This window comes from Oncorhynchus mykiss, chromosome 21 (assembly GCF_013265735.2).
Source record: "Oncorhynchus mykiss isolate Arlee chromosome 21, USDA_OmykA_1.1, whole genome shotgun sequence".
Taxonomy (NCBI): domain Eukaryota; kingdom Metazoa; phylum Chordata; class Actinopteri; order Salmoniformes; family Salmonidae; genus Oncorhynchus; species Oncorhynchus mykiss.
The window spans coordinates 54,206,447-54,225,919 of NC_048585.1; the positions used below are offsets into that span (position 1 = coordinate 54,206,447).

At 46.9% G+C, this 19,473-nt stretch overlaps 1 protein-coding gene across 1 annotated transcript in view; it reads left to right on the forward strand.

Annotated features, from left to right (window-relative positions):
* The first annotated feature begins 36 nt into the window (after positions 1 to 36).
* The window catches only part of LOC110500735 (actin-binding LIM protein 2-like), a 136,099-nt gene continuing 116,662 nt past the window's right edge, over positions 37 to 19,473 (forward strand). The window contains exon 1 of the mRNA XM_036958217.1: positions 37 to 376. Coding sequence (XP_036814112.1) covers positions 367 to 376 — 10 coding nt within the window. The 5' untranslated portion in view covers positions 37 to 366. The remainder of the gene's footprint in view (positions 377 to 19,473) is intronic.

Genomic DNA, 19,473 nt, shown 5'->3' on the forward strand with positions numbered 1-19,473 from the left:
ATAAACTCTATTTCCCAGAAGCCCTTGTTTGCGGGGAGCGCAGTGGAGCTGTTAATCACCTGGCTGGATGGGATGTTTCTGCCGAAGCAGCCACGCAAGCGTCGGGCGCGATCGTTCACCCACACCACGGTGCATGCCTGTCAGCGCTGAATCGCCGTCAGTAGATATCGCGCGTCAGTAGATTGTCAGCGGCAGACAATTCCATAGCATCGACATATTTATAAGCTACATCTTCTGAGTCGACGGAAGCATCTTCTGCAAGGAGAGGCTTCATCAATGTGCAGCTCACAGTCCTGGCCAGAGGTGTGCAGTTGAATGAGGATAAATCTACTGTACATCGGACAGTGAAGAAAACCTAGCATTACCATGAGCACAGGTAAGGTCTTCTGCCCTATTATAGACTATAGTGTATGTGAGGCATATGGTTTGATCATAGTAATTCGATGTAAATTACCAGTTTGTATGTTGACATTGTCATCATCCATGGTACTATCAGCTATTACACAGCAAAGCAATTACAGATTTAAGACAAGCATATTGATAGGCCTGCAATATCCATTGACTCGGCAGAAACCATTCTGAGACAAAGGTCCTACTTGAGCTATAGCTCCCCCACTGTGGAATGCCATTCATATGGCTACAGTATGTGGTGTAGAAATGCTCACTAAGACTAGGTTTCCACTTCCGGACATATCATTTTGTTTTCATTATGTTGCATTGCTGTCTCCCCACATCTACAGGGGCCTAGCTACATTGCCTGGGAGCTGCAGGCTGATAGTCTGGTACACTGGTCTCAGTGTGAGGACATCTGTGTGTCAAGTCCTCCTCATGTCCATCCCGTGTAATACAATGTCATTACATATGAATGACTCTAGTTATGGTTGTGACTAACATGCACAGTGCAGTAGCTGAGTAGTTAAAGAACATCATTGCTGTGAACATCATGTCTAGAAGACCTATTTGCCCAGTGTAGTGGTTACCAACCTTTTCTGGTTACTGTACCACCAACTGAATTTTGCTCTGCCCGAAGTCTCCCAGAAGTACCTCCTCATGTGCATTTTACCAGTAAGCCTATGGTCTCACGAATCTTCTCAAATACCCCCTGTGAATGGGCCCAGTATCCCCCACGTACCACCCCCCCCCCCAGTCCTAGTACCCCTGGTTGGGAACCACTGGCCTATGGGCTCAAAGCCATCATAGATGTGATGAAACCACAGACCTAGAAATAGTCTGAGCTGCCTCTCACCACTGAGTCAGAGCCACAACACAGGCAAGTCAGGCAAACCGCTTTAATGAGGTGGACAATCAATACCACACTATTTTATATATTTAACCTTTATTTAAACTAGGCAAATTCTTATTTACAATGATGGCCTTCCCCGGCCAAACCCTATGGGACTCTCAATCACGGCCGGTTGTGATACAGCCTGGAATTGAACCAGGGTCTGTAGTGACGCCTCTAGCACTGAGATGCAGTGCCTTAGACCGCTGCGTCACTCGGGGGCTCCCCTGTTTGCACTGCTGATGAGAAGTTGTTGGAGTTTGTCTGTGAAATGAGGCAGGAATGCGTAACAGTCCTGAGTTATCATCAACACTGCCTTGTAAACTCACCTGAGACGTGTACTAAAGAAAATAAATGTTATATTCCATCCAGAACTGGGACACTGTCTGTCTTCTCTGAGCAGTGACGTTTTTGTCATGACACCTGTTTGTTAGAGCAATGTTGGATGGATGTAATGACTGATGTTGATGGAACGGTTAGTGAATTGGAATGGATGGAAACGGGAAAGTCTTCACCTATGTGTTCAGACTCACAGCTGGTGTCCACATGGGTTAGTTCATCCTGTTGACCTGGCTGGTGTCCTCATGGGTTAGTTCATCCTGTTGACCTGGCTGGCTGGTGTCCACATGGGTTAGTTCATCCTGCTGATCTGGTGGGCTGGCTGGTGTCCACATGGGTTAGTTCATCCTGCTGATCTGGTGGGCTGGCTGGTGTCCACATGGGTTAGTTCATCCTGCTGATCTGGTGGGCTGGTGTCCTCATGGGTTGGTTAATCCTGCTGACCTGGCTAGCTGGTGTCCACATGGGTTAGTTCATCCTGCTGGCCTGGCTGTTGTCCACATGGGTTAGTTCATCCTGCTGGCCTGGCTGGTGTCCACATGGGTTAGTTCATCCTGCTGGCCTGGCTGGCTTGTGTCCACATGGGTTAGTTAATCCTGCTGGCCTGGCTGGCTGGTGTCCTCATGGGTTAGTTAATCCTGCTGGCCTGGCTGGCTGGTGTCCACATAGGTTAGTTCATCCTGCTGACCTGGCTGGTGTCCACATGGGTTAGTTCATCCTGCTGGCCTGGCTGGTGTCCTCATGGGTTAGTTCATCCTGCTGGCCTGGCTGGCTGGTGTCCACATGGGTTAGTTCATCCTGCTGACCTGGCTGGCTGGTGTCCACATGGGTTAGTTCATCCTGCTGGCCTGGCTGGCTGGTGTCCACATGGGTTAGTTCATCCTGCTGGCCTGGCTGGCTGGTGTCCACATGGGTTAGTTCATCCTGCTGACCTGGCTGGCTGGTGTCCACATGGGTTAGTTCATCCTGCTGGCCTGGCTGGCTGGTGTCCACATGGGTTAGTTCATCCTGCTGACCTGGCTGGCTGGTGTCCACATCGGTTAGATTTCCTGCTGGCCTGGCTGGCTGGTGTCCACATGGGTTAGTTCATCCTGCTGACCTGGCTGGCTGGTGTCCACATGGGTTAGTTCATCCTGCTGACCTGGCTGGCTGGTGTCCACATGGGTTAGTTAATCCTGCTGGCCTGGCTGGTGTCCACATGGGTTAGTTAATCCTGCTGGCCTGGCTGGCTGGTAGTGATGATGAACTGGATCAGGTGTGGGCCAGGTTGGTCTGAGGTATTTGAACGATAGACTATGTTTGATACCCTATCACACAGTGAGTGTACAAAACATTAAGAACACCTGCTCGTTCCATGACAGACTAACCAGGTGAATCCCTAATTTATGTCACTTGTTAATTCCACTTCAATCAGTGTAGATGAAGGGGAGGAGACAGGTTAAAGAAGGATTTTTAAGCTTTGAGACAATTGATATATGGATTGTGTATGTGTGCCATTCAGAGGGTGAATGGGCAAGACAAAAGATGTACGTACCTTTGAACAAGGTATGGTTGTAGGTTTTCTGTGTATCAAGAATGGTCCACCACCCAAAAGACATCCAGCCAACTTGACAAAACTGTGGGAAGTACCCTGATGAAGACAGCTTGGCTGTTGGTAATACATTTTTTTGCATCTGAGCTCCTAGAGTGTGCGGCTCTCTTTTATTTTCAAGTATTGGCGTCAACATGGGCCAGCATCCTTGTGGAATGCTTTCAACACCTTGTAGAGTCCATGCCCCGACGTACTGAGGCTGTTCTGAGGGCGAAACGGGGGAGTGCGACTCAATATTAGGAAGGTGTTCTTAATGTTTTGTACACTCAGTGTATATTTAGGGCAGATTTCCATGACTGCAGTATCGGAACGGAAGGTGTTTGCCTCACAAAAAAATTAAGTAAAGCCTAGTAAAGCCTAGCATGGTGAAATACAAGACAAGTCTTCTTTTCGACCAGGTACCAACATTCACCACAGTTTCCCATTGAAATATCTGAGTAGCTCTTCACGTTCTGTGTTTACTCGTCAGTCTGTACAGGGGTCAACAGCTGTGATTTGTATTGTTTTTTTTACCTCAATAGATCCCAGATTGGTTATTGGAGATTCAGCCATTCATTGGTTAATAACAATATACTATGCTAGCCTATTGTACGTCAGTCAGTCAGGGACAATATGAACTCATCACATTGGAACGTAGGCTGCGTCATCGGCAGACACGTTGCAGAATCAATCTGGAGTCACTGGAGCGTCCCCAGCTCCCAACACAGTGCTGTGAGCTGGGTTTGTGGCCAGATCACACCCACTGATTGTCTGGATGGATCAGTGTGCCAGAGCTACAGAGGCCCAGCAGGGTCAAAGTCAAGGGGAAAGTCAGGCCCTTCCTTTATTATACAGTAGTAATCTAGGCCCATAGTTACTAGTCAAAGGTTACCATTGAGTGAGTAATTAAAATACGAGTGGATAGTTAGAAAACATTGTACATAGTCATGGTGTTGCTAAACACTACTCTGATTTACTGTAAACCCCCTTGAAATGCCAATAGACACTAGTGTACATATATTATGACAGAGTGTAATCGTTAAAATAAAGACACAAGCCGATGCCCACCGTATAGGATGAGTGGTGGTTGTTGTGTTTCCACTCAGTCAGCAGATAGAGAGGTGATGTTCTAATTCAGAAAATGATAATACGAGTCTAAGGTCATAGTACAATGAATGTAAATGTGCAAGTGTCAGCACGTGCTTCAGGGGATCAGTGTGGGACTGCGTGATCCTCACAGAGTGTGCACAGTGTGTGTGTGTGTGTGTGTGTGTGCCTCCACATGTGCCGTGTGGGTGTAGACTATGTGTTTCCCATGGACGATCATGAGAGTAAGCAGGTCAACATGAACACACACACACACACACACACACACACACACACACACACACACACACACACACACACACACACACACACACACACTAATGGGAGTGGGCTGGTCAGGAGACTCCACAGTGATACATAATAGTGTGATCTCACTGGTGTTAATCTTGAGCTCTTGCAATTAAGTCTGAAATGTGACGTGGCCCTGTCACATTTCCTCTGCCCACGCTCATATTGGAGGCTTTAATAGATGGGAGGAATGACATGTGCCTTCCGCTTGACCCCATCGATCAAATATGAGCTGCTCATTGGGTGGGCTGTGCCTGTAATTTATTAAAAGGGGTTTTAGCGTTGATTAGAGATGGCAGTTTCAATGGATTTCTTTGAGATATTGTTTGGAGATGTGTAATTGATATGTCGTTTTTCCTCTTGAACATTGGGCATACTGTGCATAGGATCGTAGTTGATTTCAGCTATAGATCATCAGTGTTACCATGGCATTACAACTATTGGAATACAGCCAATTCAACAGATTTATTGGCAAACAACATTAACTCAAAGATTGCTTGATATTTCCATTTGGGGGCTATAAATAAACATGAATTAATTAGATGACTTTAAATCATGTGCTGTACTGTAGCTTTAAAAGCTGTGAGTATCTATTCCGACAGTCAATGTTTTCCCTTCTTATTCAGTATCTAGGTTATGATTCTAAAGGTCTTTCGTAAACCATTGAACCATTACTTATTCATTCATTCATTCTTTTCATGTCACTTGTATGTACTATGAGGTGCAATCCTTCACTTTTTAAAACTATGAGGTGCAATCCTTCACTTTTTAAAACTATGAGGTGCAATCCTTCACTTCTTAAAACCATGAGGTGCAGTCCTTCACTTCTTAAAACCATGAGGTGCAATCCTTCACTTCTTAAAACCATGAGGTGCAATCCTTCACTTCTTAAAACCATGCAGTGCAGGCTGCCTTAATTGAGTCTTCCGTAGTGGAACATGCTGAGAGCTGACATTTAGACTAGGGTTGGTTGGTTGATTGGTGTGAAGTGTCTTACTGTCAGCATTTAGCTACTAACCCTCCTCTCTCTTCACTGCTGTACTAACAGCTATCAGAGTGAGGCTACACACTTACATGCTGACCAGACCGCGTGCACCATCACGCGCATGTTGATTTTGTCAACCAACACCAGACACAATCAGGACATGCAGGCTGAAATATCAAAACAAACTCTGAACCAACTATATTAATTTGGGGAAAGGTCGAAAAGCATTAAAAATTTATGGCAATTTAGCTAGCTTGCTGTTGCTAGCTAATTGCATCTCAGTGTAAGAGACATCACTACAGTCCCTGGTTTAAATCCAGGCTGTATCACATCCGGCCCGTGGTTGGGAGTCCCATAGGGCGGCACACAATTGGCCCAGTGTCGTCCGGGTTTGGCCGTGGTAGGCCGTCATTGTAAATAATAATTTGTTCTTAACTGACTTGCTAAGTTAATTAAAGGTTACACATATAAACATTTGGTTGTTATTTGACCTGAAATGCACAAGGTCCTCTACTCCAACAATTAATCCACAGATAAAAGGGTAAAAGTTTGTTTCTGGTCATCTCTCCTCCTTCCGGCTTCTTCTTCTTCTCTGGACTTTATATGGCGGTTGGCATCCAACTTTAAGGTGCATTACCACCACCAACTAGACTGGAGTGTGGACCTCAGTTCATCTTTTAATCACCCACGTGGGTAAATGCTCCTAAAAACCAATGAGGAGATGGGAGAGGCGGGACTTGCAGCGTGCCAAGCGTCACAAACAGAACCAAGTTCTATTTTAGCGCCTGGCTACGCAGACGCTCGCAAGCAGTGTGGGTGCAATGATCGAATAACATGTATGTGTACATTTATTTTGCTATGCTCACGCACAAGACCGAAGCAGTGTTGTCAGCATGTTGGAAAACCTTATTTGGATGTCCCCATATGAGAACCTTTTTTTTTTGTCCTTGGTAGAACCTTGTTGGGTTCCAGATAGAACACTCTGTGGGAAGTACCAAAAAGGGTTCTACTAAGAGTTTTCCTATGGGAATAACCGAAGAACCTAAAACAGACTGGAACCAAGGCTAGCAGTACATATGCACACATATGGTGACATCACGTACAGATATGTGCTCAACAGTTAAACACATAACCGCACCATCTCACACATGGCAAACACACACTTCATGCCAGGGACATCTGTGTATCACCTGTCTTTAAGCACTGGGATTTCCCTCTAGAGCCAGTAATAACTCTACAGGTATAATGCTGACTCCCTATCTAAACAACTGTCGCTTCACTAGACTGAGTGAAACGTTGTACCCTGTGTGTTTCTGTTTTTAGCTAAGCATGTCTTTGTATTTTTCACCCTCGCAGATGAGCCCATGCAAAACAGACCTCTGTTCATTCAGCTTTCCCTAGAGGAAGCTCTTTATAGCTCATCTGCCAAACCTCATGGTGTGTGTGTGTGTGTGTGTGTGTGTGTGTGTGTGTGTGTGTGTGTGTGTGTGTGTGTGTGTGTGTGTGTGTGTGTGTGTGTGTGTGTGTGTGTGAGCACCGATGGGTCTGTGTTAATTATGATATTGAATTATTGAATTGAGTAAAACTGCTCGATTCAATACAGTAAAACATAAATTGGATAAACTTCTGGTGTGATTGTGGTGGCCCAAAGTTCTCTCCAATCCAATTTCACATTTCAAGGTCTTGGGTCATTTTTCATTTCCAACTGAGTATCCTGTATTAAATCACGGCTAAATGGGCAATCATAGAAAATATAATATTTCTCACACTCCTTTCTCCAGAGGGAATTTGCTAATATATATCCTCATACAGGTAACTGCCAAAATAATGGAAACACTTGAGTAACACTTGGGTTTAACACTTTAGTAACACCTGGGTTAAACACTTGAATAACACCTGGGTTAAACATCTGAGTAACACTTGAGTAACACCTGAGTAACACCCGGGTAACACCCTCGTAACACCTGAGTAACACCTGCGTAACACTTGAGTAACACCTGAGTAACACTTGAGTAACACCCGGGTAACACCCGCGTAACACCTGAGTAACACCTGCGTAACACTTGAGTAACACATTAGTTACACCCGAGTAACACTTGGGTAACACTTTATGTGGGTGTTTCCTTTATTTTGGCACTTACCTGTACCTCTGCAGTTACTGTAACACAAGTCAACTTTATTAGGGCGTTTCATCATGTTCTTTCATTTTCAGTTTGAGTCTGTGTACCACAGGGGTGAGGATATATGGTGTTCAGCCTTCTGATACCCTAGTGCTACAGTTCAGTTCTTCTTCACATCTCTACGTCGTACTCCTGAAACAGAAGCTATTGAAAAAAATAGGCATGTCCCAATCCCAAGGTAGTTTAAAATGCTGCCTTCTTAAGGTGCCTTCGTTTCGACGATTTTGAAGGCAGCATCCCATGCATCCTTCACCTGGGGATATGTGTGTTAAGCCGGAACCAGACGTACAGTAAGAAGACCCATAATTCGGGCCAGAGAAATGGGCCTTTATGTCATCTATCTACATCAGGTGTGTATTTCACAGTAGCTATCCACATTTCCATAGAATCCCTTTGATCACCTGTGTGATATAGACGACAATTCCTGACAGGCTTCAATAGTTCCGTTCACAGATTAACACTTTGCCTTTGGCAGAAAATCAAATTCTCTGCAATATGTAGGCTACTGTCACGACTTCCGCCGAAGTCGGCTCCTCTCCTTGTTCAGGCGGCATTCGGCGGTCGACGTCACCGGTCTTCTAGCCATCGCCGCTCCACTGTTCATTGTTCCATTTGTTTTGTCTTGTTTCCCCGCAAACCTGGTTTGCATTCCCTAATCACACTACATATATATTCCCTCTGTTCCCCCCATGTCTTTGTGTGGAATTGTTATTTGTTACGTATTTTTGTGTGACGCGCCAAGCTGGAGTTTACCGGGTACCGTAATTCACCCGTAGTATGTTTATTGTTAAACTCTTTTTCTTCATTGTGACTTTGTCGCGCTTTACACTTTCGCTTTTGGCTGGAGATTTGTTTGACCAAGTTGTGTCCGGCTGTTCTCTGCTTCTACCTAATAAAGTGCGCGCCTGATCACAACTCCCTGCTCTCCTGCACCTGACTTCTATACCAGTAGATCACAACTCTCTGCTCTCCTGCACCTGACTTCTAAACCAGTAGATCACAACTCTCTGCTCTCCTGCACCTGACTTCTAAACCAGTAGATCACAACTCTCTGCTCTCCTGCACCTGACTTCTATACCAGTAGATCACAACTCCCTGCTCTCCTGCACCTGACTTCTATACCAGTAGAGCACAACTCTCTGCTCTCCTGCACCTGACTTCTAAACCAGTAGATCACAACTCTCTGCTCTCCTGCACCTGACTTCTAAACCAGTAGATCACAACTCTCTGCTCTCCTGCACCTGACTTCTATACCAGTAAATCACAACTCCCTGCTCTCCTGCACCTGACTTCTATACCAGTAGATCACAACTCTCTGCTCTCCTGCACCTGACCTCTAAACCAGTAGATCACAACTCTCTGCTCTCCTGCACCTGACTTCTATACCAGTAGATCACAACTCCCTGCTCTCCTGCACCTGACTCCTACACCAGTAGATCACAACTCTCTGCTCTCCTGCACCTGACTTCAACTCCAGTAGATCACAACTCTCTGCTCTCCTGCACCTGACTTCTAAACCAGTAGATCACAACTCCCTGCTCTCCTGCACCTGACTTCTATACCAGTAGATCACAACTCTCTGCTCTCCTGCACCTAACTTCTATACCAGTAGATCACAACTCCCTGCTCTCCTGCACCTGACTTCTATACCAGTAGATCACAACTCCCTGCTCTCCTGCACCTGACTTCTATACCAGTAGATCACAACTCTCTGCTCTCCTGCACCTGACTTCTATACCAGTAGATCACAACTCCCTGCTCTCCTGCACCTGACTTCTACACCAGTAGATCACAACTCTCTGCTCTCCTGCACCTGACTTCTATACCAGTAGATCACAACTCTCTGCTCTCCTGCACCTGACTTCTACACCAGTAGCGCACAACTCTCTGCTCTCCTGCACCTGACTCCTACACCAGTAGATCACAACTCTCTGCTCTCCTGCACCTGACTTCTACACCAGTAGATCACAACTCTCTGCTCTCCTGCACCTGACTTCTACACCAGTAGATCACAACTCTCTGCTCTCCTGCACCTGACTTCTATACCAGTAGATCACAACTCTCTGCTCTCCTGCACCTGACTTCTACACCAGTAGATCACAACTCTCTGCTCTCCTGCACCTGACTTCTACACCAGTAGATCACAACTCTCTGCTCTCCTGCACCTGACTTCTACACCAGTAGATCACAACCTTGACAGCTACGTACAGTATAAAAGTTAGCGTTGCTACGTAAAGCATGAATTATATGGAGAAAGCCAAAAAAAATCTGTTACCGGTCCCATGACAAAAAGCAATCTCTTCAAAGTGAAAGTATCGTAATCCAAAAAGGCAATACACAGCCATAATGTGTTGTGGTGCTAGGGGAACGTGTTGTGGTGCTAGGGAAATGTGTTGTGGTGCTAGGGAAGGGTGTTGTGGTGCTAGGGAAAGGTGTTGTGGTGCTAGGAAAATGTGTTGTGGTGCTAGGGAAATGGGTTGTGGTGCTAGCAAAATGTGTTGTGGTGCTAGGGAAAGGTGTTGTGGTGCTAGGGAAAGGTGTTGTGGTGCTAGGGAAAGGTGTTGTGGTGCTAGGGAAAGGTGTTGTGGTGCTAGGGAAAGGTGTTGTGGTGCTAGGGGAATGTGTTGTGGTGCTAGGGGAATGTGTTGTGGTGCTAGGGAAATGTGTTGTGGTGCTAGGGGAATGTGTTGTGGTGCTAGGGGAATGTGTTGTGGTGCTAGGGAAATGTGTTGTGGTGCTAGGGGAATGTGTTGTGGTGCTAGGGGAATGTGTTGTGGTGCTAGGGAAATGGGTTGTGGTGCTAGGGAAATGTGTTGTGGTGCTAGGGGAATGTGTTGTGGTGCTAGGGAAATGTGTTGTGGTGCTAGGGGAATGTGTTGTGGTGCTAGGGGAATGTGTTGTGGTGCTAGGGAAATGTGTTGTGGTGCTAGGGAAATGTGTTGTGGTGCTAGGGAAATGTGTTGTGGTGCTAGGGAAATGTGTTGTGGTGCTAGGGGAATGTGTTATGGTGCTAGGGAAATGTGTTGTGGTGCTAGGGGAATGTGTTGTGGTGCTAGGGGAACGTGTTGTGGTGCTAGGGGAACGTGTTGTGGTGCTAGGGGAACGTGTTGTGGTGCTAGGGGAACGTGTTGTCGTGCTAGGGGAACGTGTTGTGGTGCTAGGGGAATGTGTTGTGGTGCTAGGGAAATGTGTTGTGGTGCTAGGGGAATGTGTTGTGGTTCTAGGGAAATGGGTTGTGGTGCTAGGGAAATGTGTTGTGGTGCTAGGGAAATGTGTTGTGGTGCTAGGGAAATGTGTTGTGGTGCTAGGGGAATGTGTTGTGGTGCTAGGGAAATGTGTTGTGGTGCTAGGGGAATGTGTTGTGGTGCTAGGGGAATGTGTTGTGGTGCTAGGGGAATGTGTTGTGGTGCTAGGGAAATGGGTTGTGGTGCTAGGGAAATGTGTTGTGGTGCTAGGGAAATGGGTTGTGGTGCTAGGGAAATGTGTTGTGGTGCTAGGGAAATGTGTTGTGGTGCTAGGGAAATGTGTTGTGGTGCTAGGGAAAGGTGTTGTGGTGCTAGGGAAAGGTGTTGTGGTGCTAGGGAAAGGTGTTGTGGTGCTAGGGAAAGGTGTTGTGGTGCTAGGGGAATGTGTTGTGGTGCTAGGGGAATCTGTTGTGGTGCTAGGGAAATGTGTTGTGGTGCTAGGGAAATGTGTTGTGGTGCTAGGGGAATGTGTTGTCGTGCTAGGGGAATGTGTTGTGGTGCTAGGGAAATGTGTTGTGGTGCTAGGGGAATGTGTTGTGGTGCTAGGGGAATGTGTTGTGGTGCTAGGGAAATGGGTTGTGGTGCTAGGGAAATGTGTTGTGGTGCTAGGGGAATGTGTTGTGGTGCTAGGGAAATGTGTTGTGGTGCTAGGGGAATGTGTTGTGGTGCTAGGGAAATGTGTTGTGGTGCTAGGGGAATGTGTTGTGGTGCTAGGGGAATGTGTTGTGGTGCTAGGGGAATGTGTTGTGGTGCTAGGGAAATGGGTTGTGGTGCTAGGGAAATGTGTTGTGGTGCTAGGGGAATGTGTTGTGGTGCTAGGGAAATGTGTTGTGGTGCTAGGGGAATGTGTTGTGGTGCTAGGGGAATGTGTTGTGGTGCTAGGGAAATGGGTTGTGGTGCTAGGGAAATGTGTTGTGGTGCTAGGGGAATGGGTTGTGGTGCTAGGGAAATGTGTTGTGGTGCTAGGGGAATGTGTTATGGTGCTAGGGAAATGTGTTGTGGTGCTAGGGGAATGTGTTGTGGTGCTAGGGGAACGTGTTGTGGTGCTAGGGGAACGTGTTGTGGTGCTAGGGGAACGTGTTGTGGTGCTAGGGGAACGTGTTGTCGTGCTAGGGGAACGTGTTGTGGTGCTAGGGGAATGTGTTGTGGTGCTAGGGAAATGTGTTGTGGTGCTAGGGGAATGTGTTGTGGTGCTAGGGAAATGGGTTGTGGTGCTAGGGAAATGTGTTGTGGTGCTAGGGAAATGTGTTGTGGTGCTAGGGAAATGTGTTGTGGTGCTAGGGGAATGTGTTATGGTGCTAGGGAAATGTGCTGTGGTGCTAGGGGAATGTGTTGTGGTGCTAGGGGAATGTGTTGTGGTGCTAGGGAAATGGGTTGTGGTGCTAGGGAAATGTGTTGTGGTGCTAGGGAAATGTGTTGTGGTGCTAGGGAAATGTGTTGTGGTGCTAGGGGAATGTGTTATGGTGCTAGGGAAATGTGCTGTGGTGCTAGGGGAATGTGTTGTGGTGCTAGGGGAATGTGTTGTGGTGCAAGGGGAATGTGTTGTGGTGCTAGGGAAATGGGTTGTGGTGCTAGGGGAATGTGTTGTGGTGCTAGGGAAATGTGTTGTGGTGCTAGGGGAATGTGTTGTGGTGCTAGGGGAATGTGTTGTGGTGCTAGGGAAATGGGTTGTGGTGCTAGGGGAATGTGTTGTGGTGCTAGGGAAATGTGTTGTGGTGCTAGGGGAATGTGTTGTGGTGCTAGGGAAATGTGTTGTGGTGCTAGGGGAATGTGTTATGGTGCTAGGGAAATGTGTTGTGGTTCTAGGGGAATGTGTTGTGGTGCTAGGGGAACGTGTTGTGGTGCTAGGGAACGTGTTGTGGTGCTAGGGAAATGGGTTGTGGTGCTAGGGAAATGTGTTGTGGTGCTAGGGGAATCTGTTGTGGTGCTAGGGAAATGTGTTGTGGTGCTAGGGAAATGTGTTGTGGTGCTAGGGGAATGTGTTGTGGTGCTAGGGGAATGTGTTGTGGTGCTAGGGAAATGTGTTGTGGTGCTAGGGGAATGTGTTGTGGTGCTAGGGGAATGTGTTGTGGTGCTAGGGAAATGGGTTGTGGTGCTAGGGAAATGTGTTGTGGTGCTAGGGGAATGTGTTGTGGTGCTAGGGAAATGTGTTGTGGTGCTAGGGGAATGTGTTGTGGTGCTAGGGAAATGTGTTGTGGTGCTAGGGGAATGTGTTGTGGTGCTAGGGGAATGTGTTGTGGTGCTAGGGGAATGTGTTGTGGTGCTAGGGAAATGGGTTGTGGTGCTAGGGAAATGTGTTGTGGTGCTAGGGGAATGTGTTGTGGTGCTAGGGAAATGTGTTGTGGTGCTAGGGGAATGTGTTGTGGTGCTAGGGGAATCTGTTGTGGTGCTAGGGAAATGGGTTGTGGTGCTAGGGAAATGGGTTGTGGTGCTAGGGAAATGTGTTGTGGTGCTAGGGGAATGTGTTGTGGTGCTAGGGAAATGTGTTGTGGTGCTAGGGGAATGTGTTATGGTGCTAGGGAAATGTGTTGTGGTGCTAGGGGAATGTGTTGTGGTGCTAGGGGAATGTGTTGTGGTGCTAGGGGAACGTGTTGTGGTGCTAGGGGAACGTGTTGTGGTGCTAGGGGAACGTGTTGTCGTGCTAGGGGAACGTGTTGTGGTGCTAGGGGAATGTGTTGTGGTGCTAGGGAAATGTGTTGTGGTGCTAGGGGAATGTGTTGTGGTGCTAGGGAAATGGGTTGTGGTGCTAGGGAAATGTGTTGTGGTGCTAGGGAAATGTGTTGTGGTGCTAGGGAAATGTGTTGTGGTGCTAGGGGAATGTGTTGTGGTGCTAGGGAAATGTGTTGTGGTGCTAGGGGAATGTGTTGTGGTGCTAGGGGAATGTGTTGTGGTGCTAGGGGAATGTGTTGTGGTGCTAGGGAAATGGGTTGTGGTGCTAGGGAAATGTGTTGTGGTGCTAGGGAAATGTGTTGTGGTGCTAGGGAAATGGGTTGTGGTGCTAGGGAAATGTGTTGTGGTGCTAGGGAAAGGTGTTGTGGTGCTAGGGAAAGGTGTTGTGGTGCTAGGGAAAGGTGTTGTGGTGCTAGGGGAATGTGTTGTGGTGCTAGGGAAATGGGTTGTGGTGCTAGGGAAATGTGTTGTGGTGCTAGGGAAATGTGTTGTGGTGCTAGGGGAATGTGTTGTGGTGCTAGGGGAATGTGTTGTGGTGCTAGGGAAAGGTGTTGTGGTGCTAGGGGAATGTGTTGTGGTGCTAGGGGAATGTGTTGTGGTGCTAGGGAAATGGGTTGTGGTGCTAGGGAAATGTGTTGTGGTGCTAGGGGAATGTGTTGTGGTGCTAGGGAAATGTGGTGTGGTGCTAGGGGAATGTGTTGTGGTGCTAGGGGAATGTGTTGTGGTGCTAGGGGAACGTGTGTGGTGCTAGGGGAACGTGTTGTGGTGCTAGGGGAACGTGTTGTGGTGCTAGGGGAACGTGTTGTGGTGCTATGGGAATGTGTTGTGGTGCTAGGGGAATGTGTTGTGGTGCTAGGGAAATGTGGTGTGGTGCTAGGGGAATGTGTTGTGGTGCTAGGGGAATGTGTTGTGGTGCTAGGGGAACGTGTGTGGTGCTAGGGGAACGTGTTGTGGTGCTAGGGGAACGTGTTGTGGTGCTAGGGGAACGTGTTGTGGTGCTAGGGGAATGTGTTGTGGTGCTAGGGGAATGTGTTGTGGTGCTAGGGGAATGTGTTGTGGTGCTAGGGGAATGTGTTGTGGTGCTAGGGGAAATGTGTTGTGGTGCTAGGGGAATGTGTTGTGGTGCTAGGGACATGTGTCATAAACCATAAGAACAAACCAAATGTCGTTCCTAGGGGCTCGGAATGTTAGTTCTGAGGTTTGAGCTAACTGCTAACTAGCTAGTGTGTTCTCAGGGGTATGTTGTTTTTATTGGCCTGACATCTCAGACACTTTAGAGCTGTGTGTAAGTGTAACCGATGTGAAATGGCTAGCTTGTTAGCGGTGGTGCGCACTAATAGCGTTTCAATCGGTGACGTCACTCGCTCTGAGACCTTGAAGTAGTGGTTCCCCTTACTCTGCAAGGGCCACGGCTTTTGTGGAGCGATGAGTAACAATGCTTTGTGGGTGTCAGTTGTTGATGTGTGCAGAGGGTCCCTGGTTCGAGCCCGGGGTATGGGCAAGGGGACGGACTAAAGTTATACTGTTACATAAGGAGCCAGGTTGTGAATGTCACAGTGGCGTGTGACACCTGGAACAGGGACCTCCTCTCCTCTCAGAGACACAGGAATTCAGCAGCCTTCTGCAAAATGACAGCTAGGTCTTTATTAAGGCTTTGACGTTTGTTGTTTTTGAAGGCTCGTTGCCATAGTAACGTAGAGACAGTAAATCGTCATGGTGATATGCAGTTTCTTCCTGTGGAAACGTGATTTACTTTTGACTAAATTAACACCAGTAGACCCTGTCCTTTTAAATTATGATTATGACGTGTTTCAGTCGTTCAGTCACATGACAATAATAAGAAGTACTATGGTCCAAATACAGCAACGATAAGATCAGATGGAGAGAGAAGGACACTACAGTAGATCCTGCAATAGCTTATTCCAACTTCCTCATGTCTGCCGTGCTGAACATAGTGTATGAGAGAGAGTGGTGGGGAATGTTGTGGTGCCAGGACATGTTGCCCTTTATGTTCTATGAGCTAGAGAGAAGGTCCATCAGAGGGGATAATCACCCTGACTGAACAGCTAACTCTGTTCCTCAGAACTGGCTCAGGATACCCCAGAGACAGAGTGAAGATCAATGAGGTTTTCTGAATTATTCATCAATGCACTTTCTTCTCTCTGTGTGTGTGTGTGTGTGTGTGTGTGTGTGTGTGTGTGTGTGTGTGTGTGTGTGTGTGTGTGTGTGTGTGTGTGTGTGTGTGTGTGTGTCTCTTTGCTTGTGGGAGGATCAGGTCGTGTGCATGGATGACTGATGATAGGCTGGCTATTGTTGTCCAATATCTCACACTCACATTATGGGATATTACGTGCGTGGATTGGTGTGGGTGATAGAACACTATAGTTTAACACTGCATGTTTAACAGAGAGAGAGAGAGACAGAGAGCGATAGCCATAGCTATTGCCAGAACACACGATACACCCATATGACTGCAGTATGAATTCCCTCTGGTGCCTGTGTAGCATCACCAGAGAGAGATCAACCCCCTACATACAGCAGAACAACAGAGCCCCCAGCCTCAACCTTCCTGGTCGTTTGACTACTGATGAGCGAGCTACTAGCTAGCCATGCCACAGAACTGCTGTGTCAGCAACACTCCGAACTGAATCCTCTCTTCCAGAACATTCCTAGTCCCCGCTGAATGAACAAATTAACCGGATTAGCAAATCCAAATCACAGTCGGCTCCTTGTATCATTAAAAAAAGATTGAAATAGAGCTCAAATGTGGGTCAATAGAATTTGTGCTGTGAAATGTTCGGTGTGCTAAGAACGCGCTAAGACTGGGGATCTATGAGAGATGAGGTTGGCGTTAGCTGGCAGTGAGGTCACAGTGAGGTCACAGTGACTACTAGATGACTAGATTATCTGCTGTTTCTCAGTTTCCCGTTTAAACTCGTACGTGGTTGAAAATGGATGATTTCTAAACGCATGGCTGTACAGTAAGATGCTCAACAAGTCGTCAGACCTCACGGTCTCCGCTTCACTGCTCTGTATGGGGGTTTTGATTGACAGCTGTTCTGAATTTGAGCACCACGTGACAGGAAGTCGCCCCCCCCCCCCTGCTAATTGGGCAACTTTTGATAAAATGTTTGTTGTCTGAGTGAAGGAAATGCTATAAAATGAAGAGGACTCAGATGTATTTAGAAAGATGAGACGTTGAAGATGACAATAAATACCGTTTTGTTGTCATACAAGCGAGCCAAACACCCGTGAGCCCAAATGTGTACTTCACATTTCAATATCATAAAACGTGTTTTTATATAAGGTGACAACGTTTATGATCACTATGTTAGATGTACAGTTACCAAAAGACCTGTCGTCATACCCTGGGTTGTTCTGAACAGAATGAGCCAGTTAGTCTATTGTGAAGAGAACTCACTGCGACACACTCATGGCTCCTGTCAATGATCACCAAATCTGTTTCCCTGAATGTCATAGTGAAAGCCTAACACTGTAAGATCCTATTTTAGAACTTAACTAGTGATGTTGGCAATAGACACATGATGTCCACCAGACCCAGATTTATAGTGGACTGTTTTTGAATTGAATAAACAACCGTAATTGTGTGACTGTGGCGATGCAGGGCTGTGTTCTAATCAAAAGAACTACATACAGGCCAATTCCCACGAGTGTAAAGGGTTCATCCTTAACATCAGGCTGCATCAGGTGTGGTGTTGGGGGGTTGATGATCACACTTTCTTTGTGTGTGTGTGTGTGTGTGTGTGTGTGTGTGTGTGTGTGTGTGTGTGTGTGTGTGTGTGTGTGTGTGTGTGTGTGTGTGTGTGTGTGTGTGTGTGTGTGTGTGCGTATATGGACTATTCTTTTTGTATTTTTTATTGTATCTCATTATGGCAGATTTATGTTGTGTATTTAGACTGCAGGGTGTCTCAATGTTTCACACACACACACACACACACACACACACACACACACACACGTTCTCTCTGGCGTATTCGAAGTGGTAAAGTGGGTCAAGATGGTGAATGGCGTCAGGCTTATTTTACAGGGAGAAGGCAGGTCTGGCGTTTAGTCTCAGACTCCTCTCTTCTCTCCTCTCTTCTCTTCCTTTCCTCCTCTCCTCCTCTCCTTCTCTTCTCTGCTCCGCCTCCTCTTCTCCTCCTTTTCTCCTCTCCTCCTCTTCCCCTCTCCCCCTCTCATCATCTCTCCTTCTCTTCTCCTCCCCTCCTCCTCTCTCCTCTTCTCCTCTATCCTCTTCTCCTCTCCTTCTCTCCTCCTCTCTTTACCTCCTCTCCTCCTCTCCTTCTCCTCTCACCCTCTTCTCTTCTCCTCCCTAAGCATGAGAGTGTGTAGTATCTATTTCAATCAGTATGTTGACTCTTCTTGAACCTCTCATTTAAACCTAACTCTTTAGGTACTGCCCTTTTCCCTGTTGCTAGGTGATGTTCATTGCATTACAGGCAGGTCTGGCATTTAGTGTCTCAAACTACTCCTCCTCTCCTTCTCTTCTCTTCTCCTCTCCTCCTCTTCTACTCTCTTCCTCTCCTCATCCTCTCCTCCTCTTCTCCTCTTCTCCTCTCCCCTCCTCTTCTCTCCTCCTCCTCTTCTCTCCTACTCTTCTCCTCTCCTACTCTTCTCCTCTCCTACTCTTCTCCTCTCCTACTCTTCTCCTCTCCTCCTCTTCTCCTCTCCTCTCCTCCTCTTCTCCTCTCCTCCTCTTCTCCTCTTCTCCTCTCCTCCTCTTCTCCTCTCCTCCTCTCCTCCTCTTCTCCTCCTCTCCTCCTCTCCTCTTCTCCTCTTCTCTTCTCCTCTTCTCCTCTCCTCTTCTCCTCTCCTCCTCTTCTCCTCTTCTCCTCTCCTCCTCTTCTCCTCTCCTCCTCTTCTCCTCTTCTCCTCTTCTCCTCTCCTCATCTTCTCCTCTCCTACTCTTCTCCTCTCCTACTCTTCTCCTCTCCTCCTCTTCTCCTCTCCTCCTCTCCTCTTCTCCTCTTCTCCTCTCCTCTCATCCTCTTCTCCTCTCCTCCTCTTCTCCTATTCTCCTCTCCTCCTCTTCTCCTCTTCTCCTCTCCTCCTCTCCTCCTCTTCTCCTCTCCTCCTCTTCTCCTCTCCTCATCTCCTCCTCTTCTCTCCTCCTCTTCTCCTCTCTTCACCTCTCTTCACCTCCTCTCCTTGTTCTTAATTCCAAGATAGCTAAACCCATGTCTTAATCTCAGGGCAGTGAGAGAAAAAGCTCATAAAAGCAATTGAACATGTTTAAGTCACTCACAAACTTAATCTGAAAGTTTCAGTATGGATTATTTTAAACCCAAGAACATGTTTTAGAACAGTCATCTCAGTATGAAATATGCTAACATGATTTGCTATTGCTAGCTACAGTGCCTTCGGAATGTATTTTCCATATTTAGTTAAGTTACAGGCTTATTCTAAAATTGATTAAATAGTTTTTTTCCCCTCATCAATCTACACACAATAACCCATAATGACAAAGCAAAAGCAGGTTTTTAGATTTTTTTGCTAATTTATACAAAAAAATTACAAATGGAAATATCACATTTACATAAGTATTCAGACCTTTTACTCAGTACTTTGTTGAAGCACCTTTGGCAACGATTACAGCTTTGAGGCTTCTTGAGTATGACGCTGCAAGGTTGGCACACCTGTATTTGGGGAGTTTCTCCCATTTGTATTAAGGGAGTTTCTCTCATTCTTCTCTGCAGATCCTCTCAAGCTCTGTCAGGTTGGATGGGGAGCGTTGCTGCACAGGTATCTCCAGAGGTGTTCGATCAGGTTCAAGTCCGGTTTCTGGC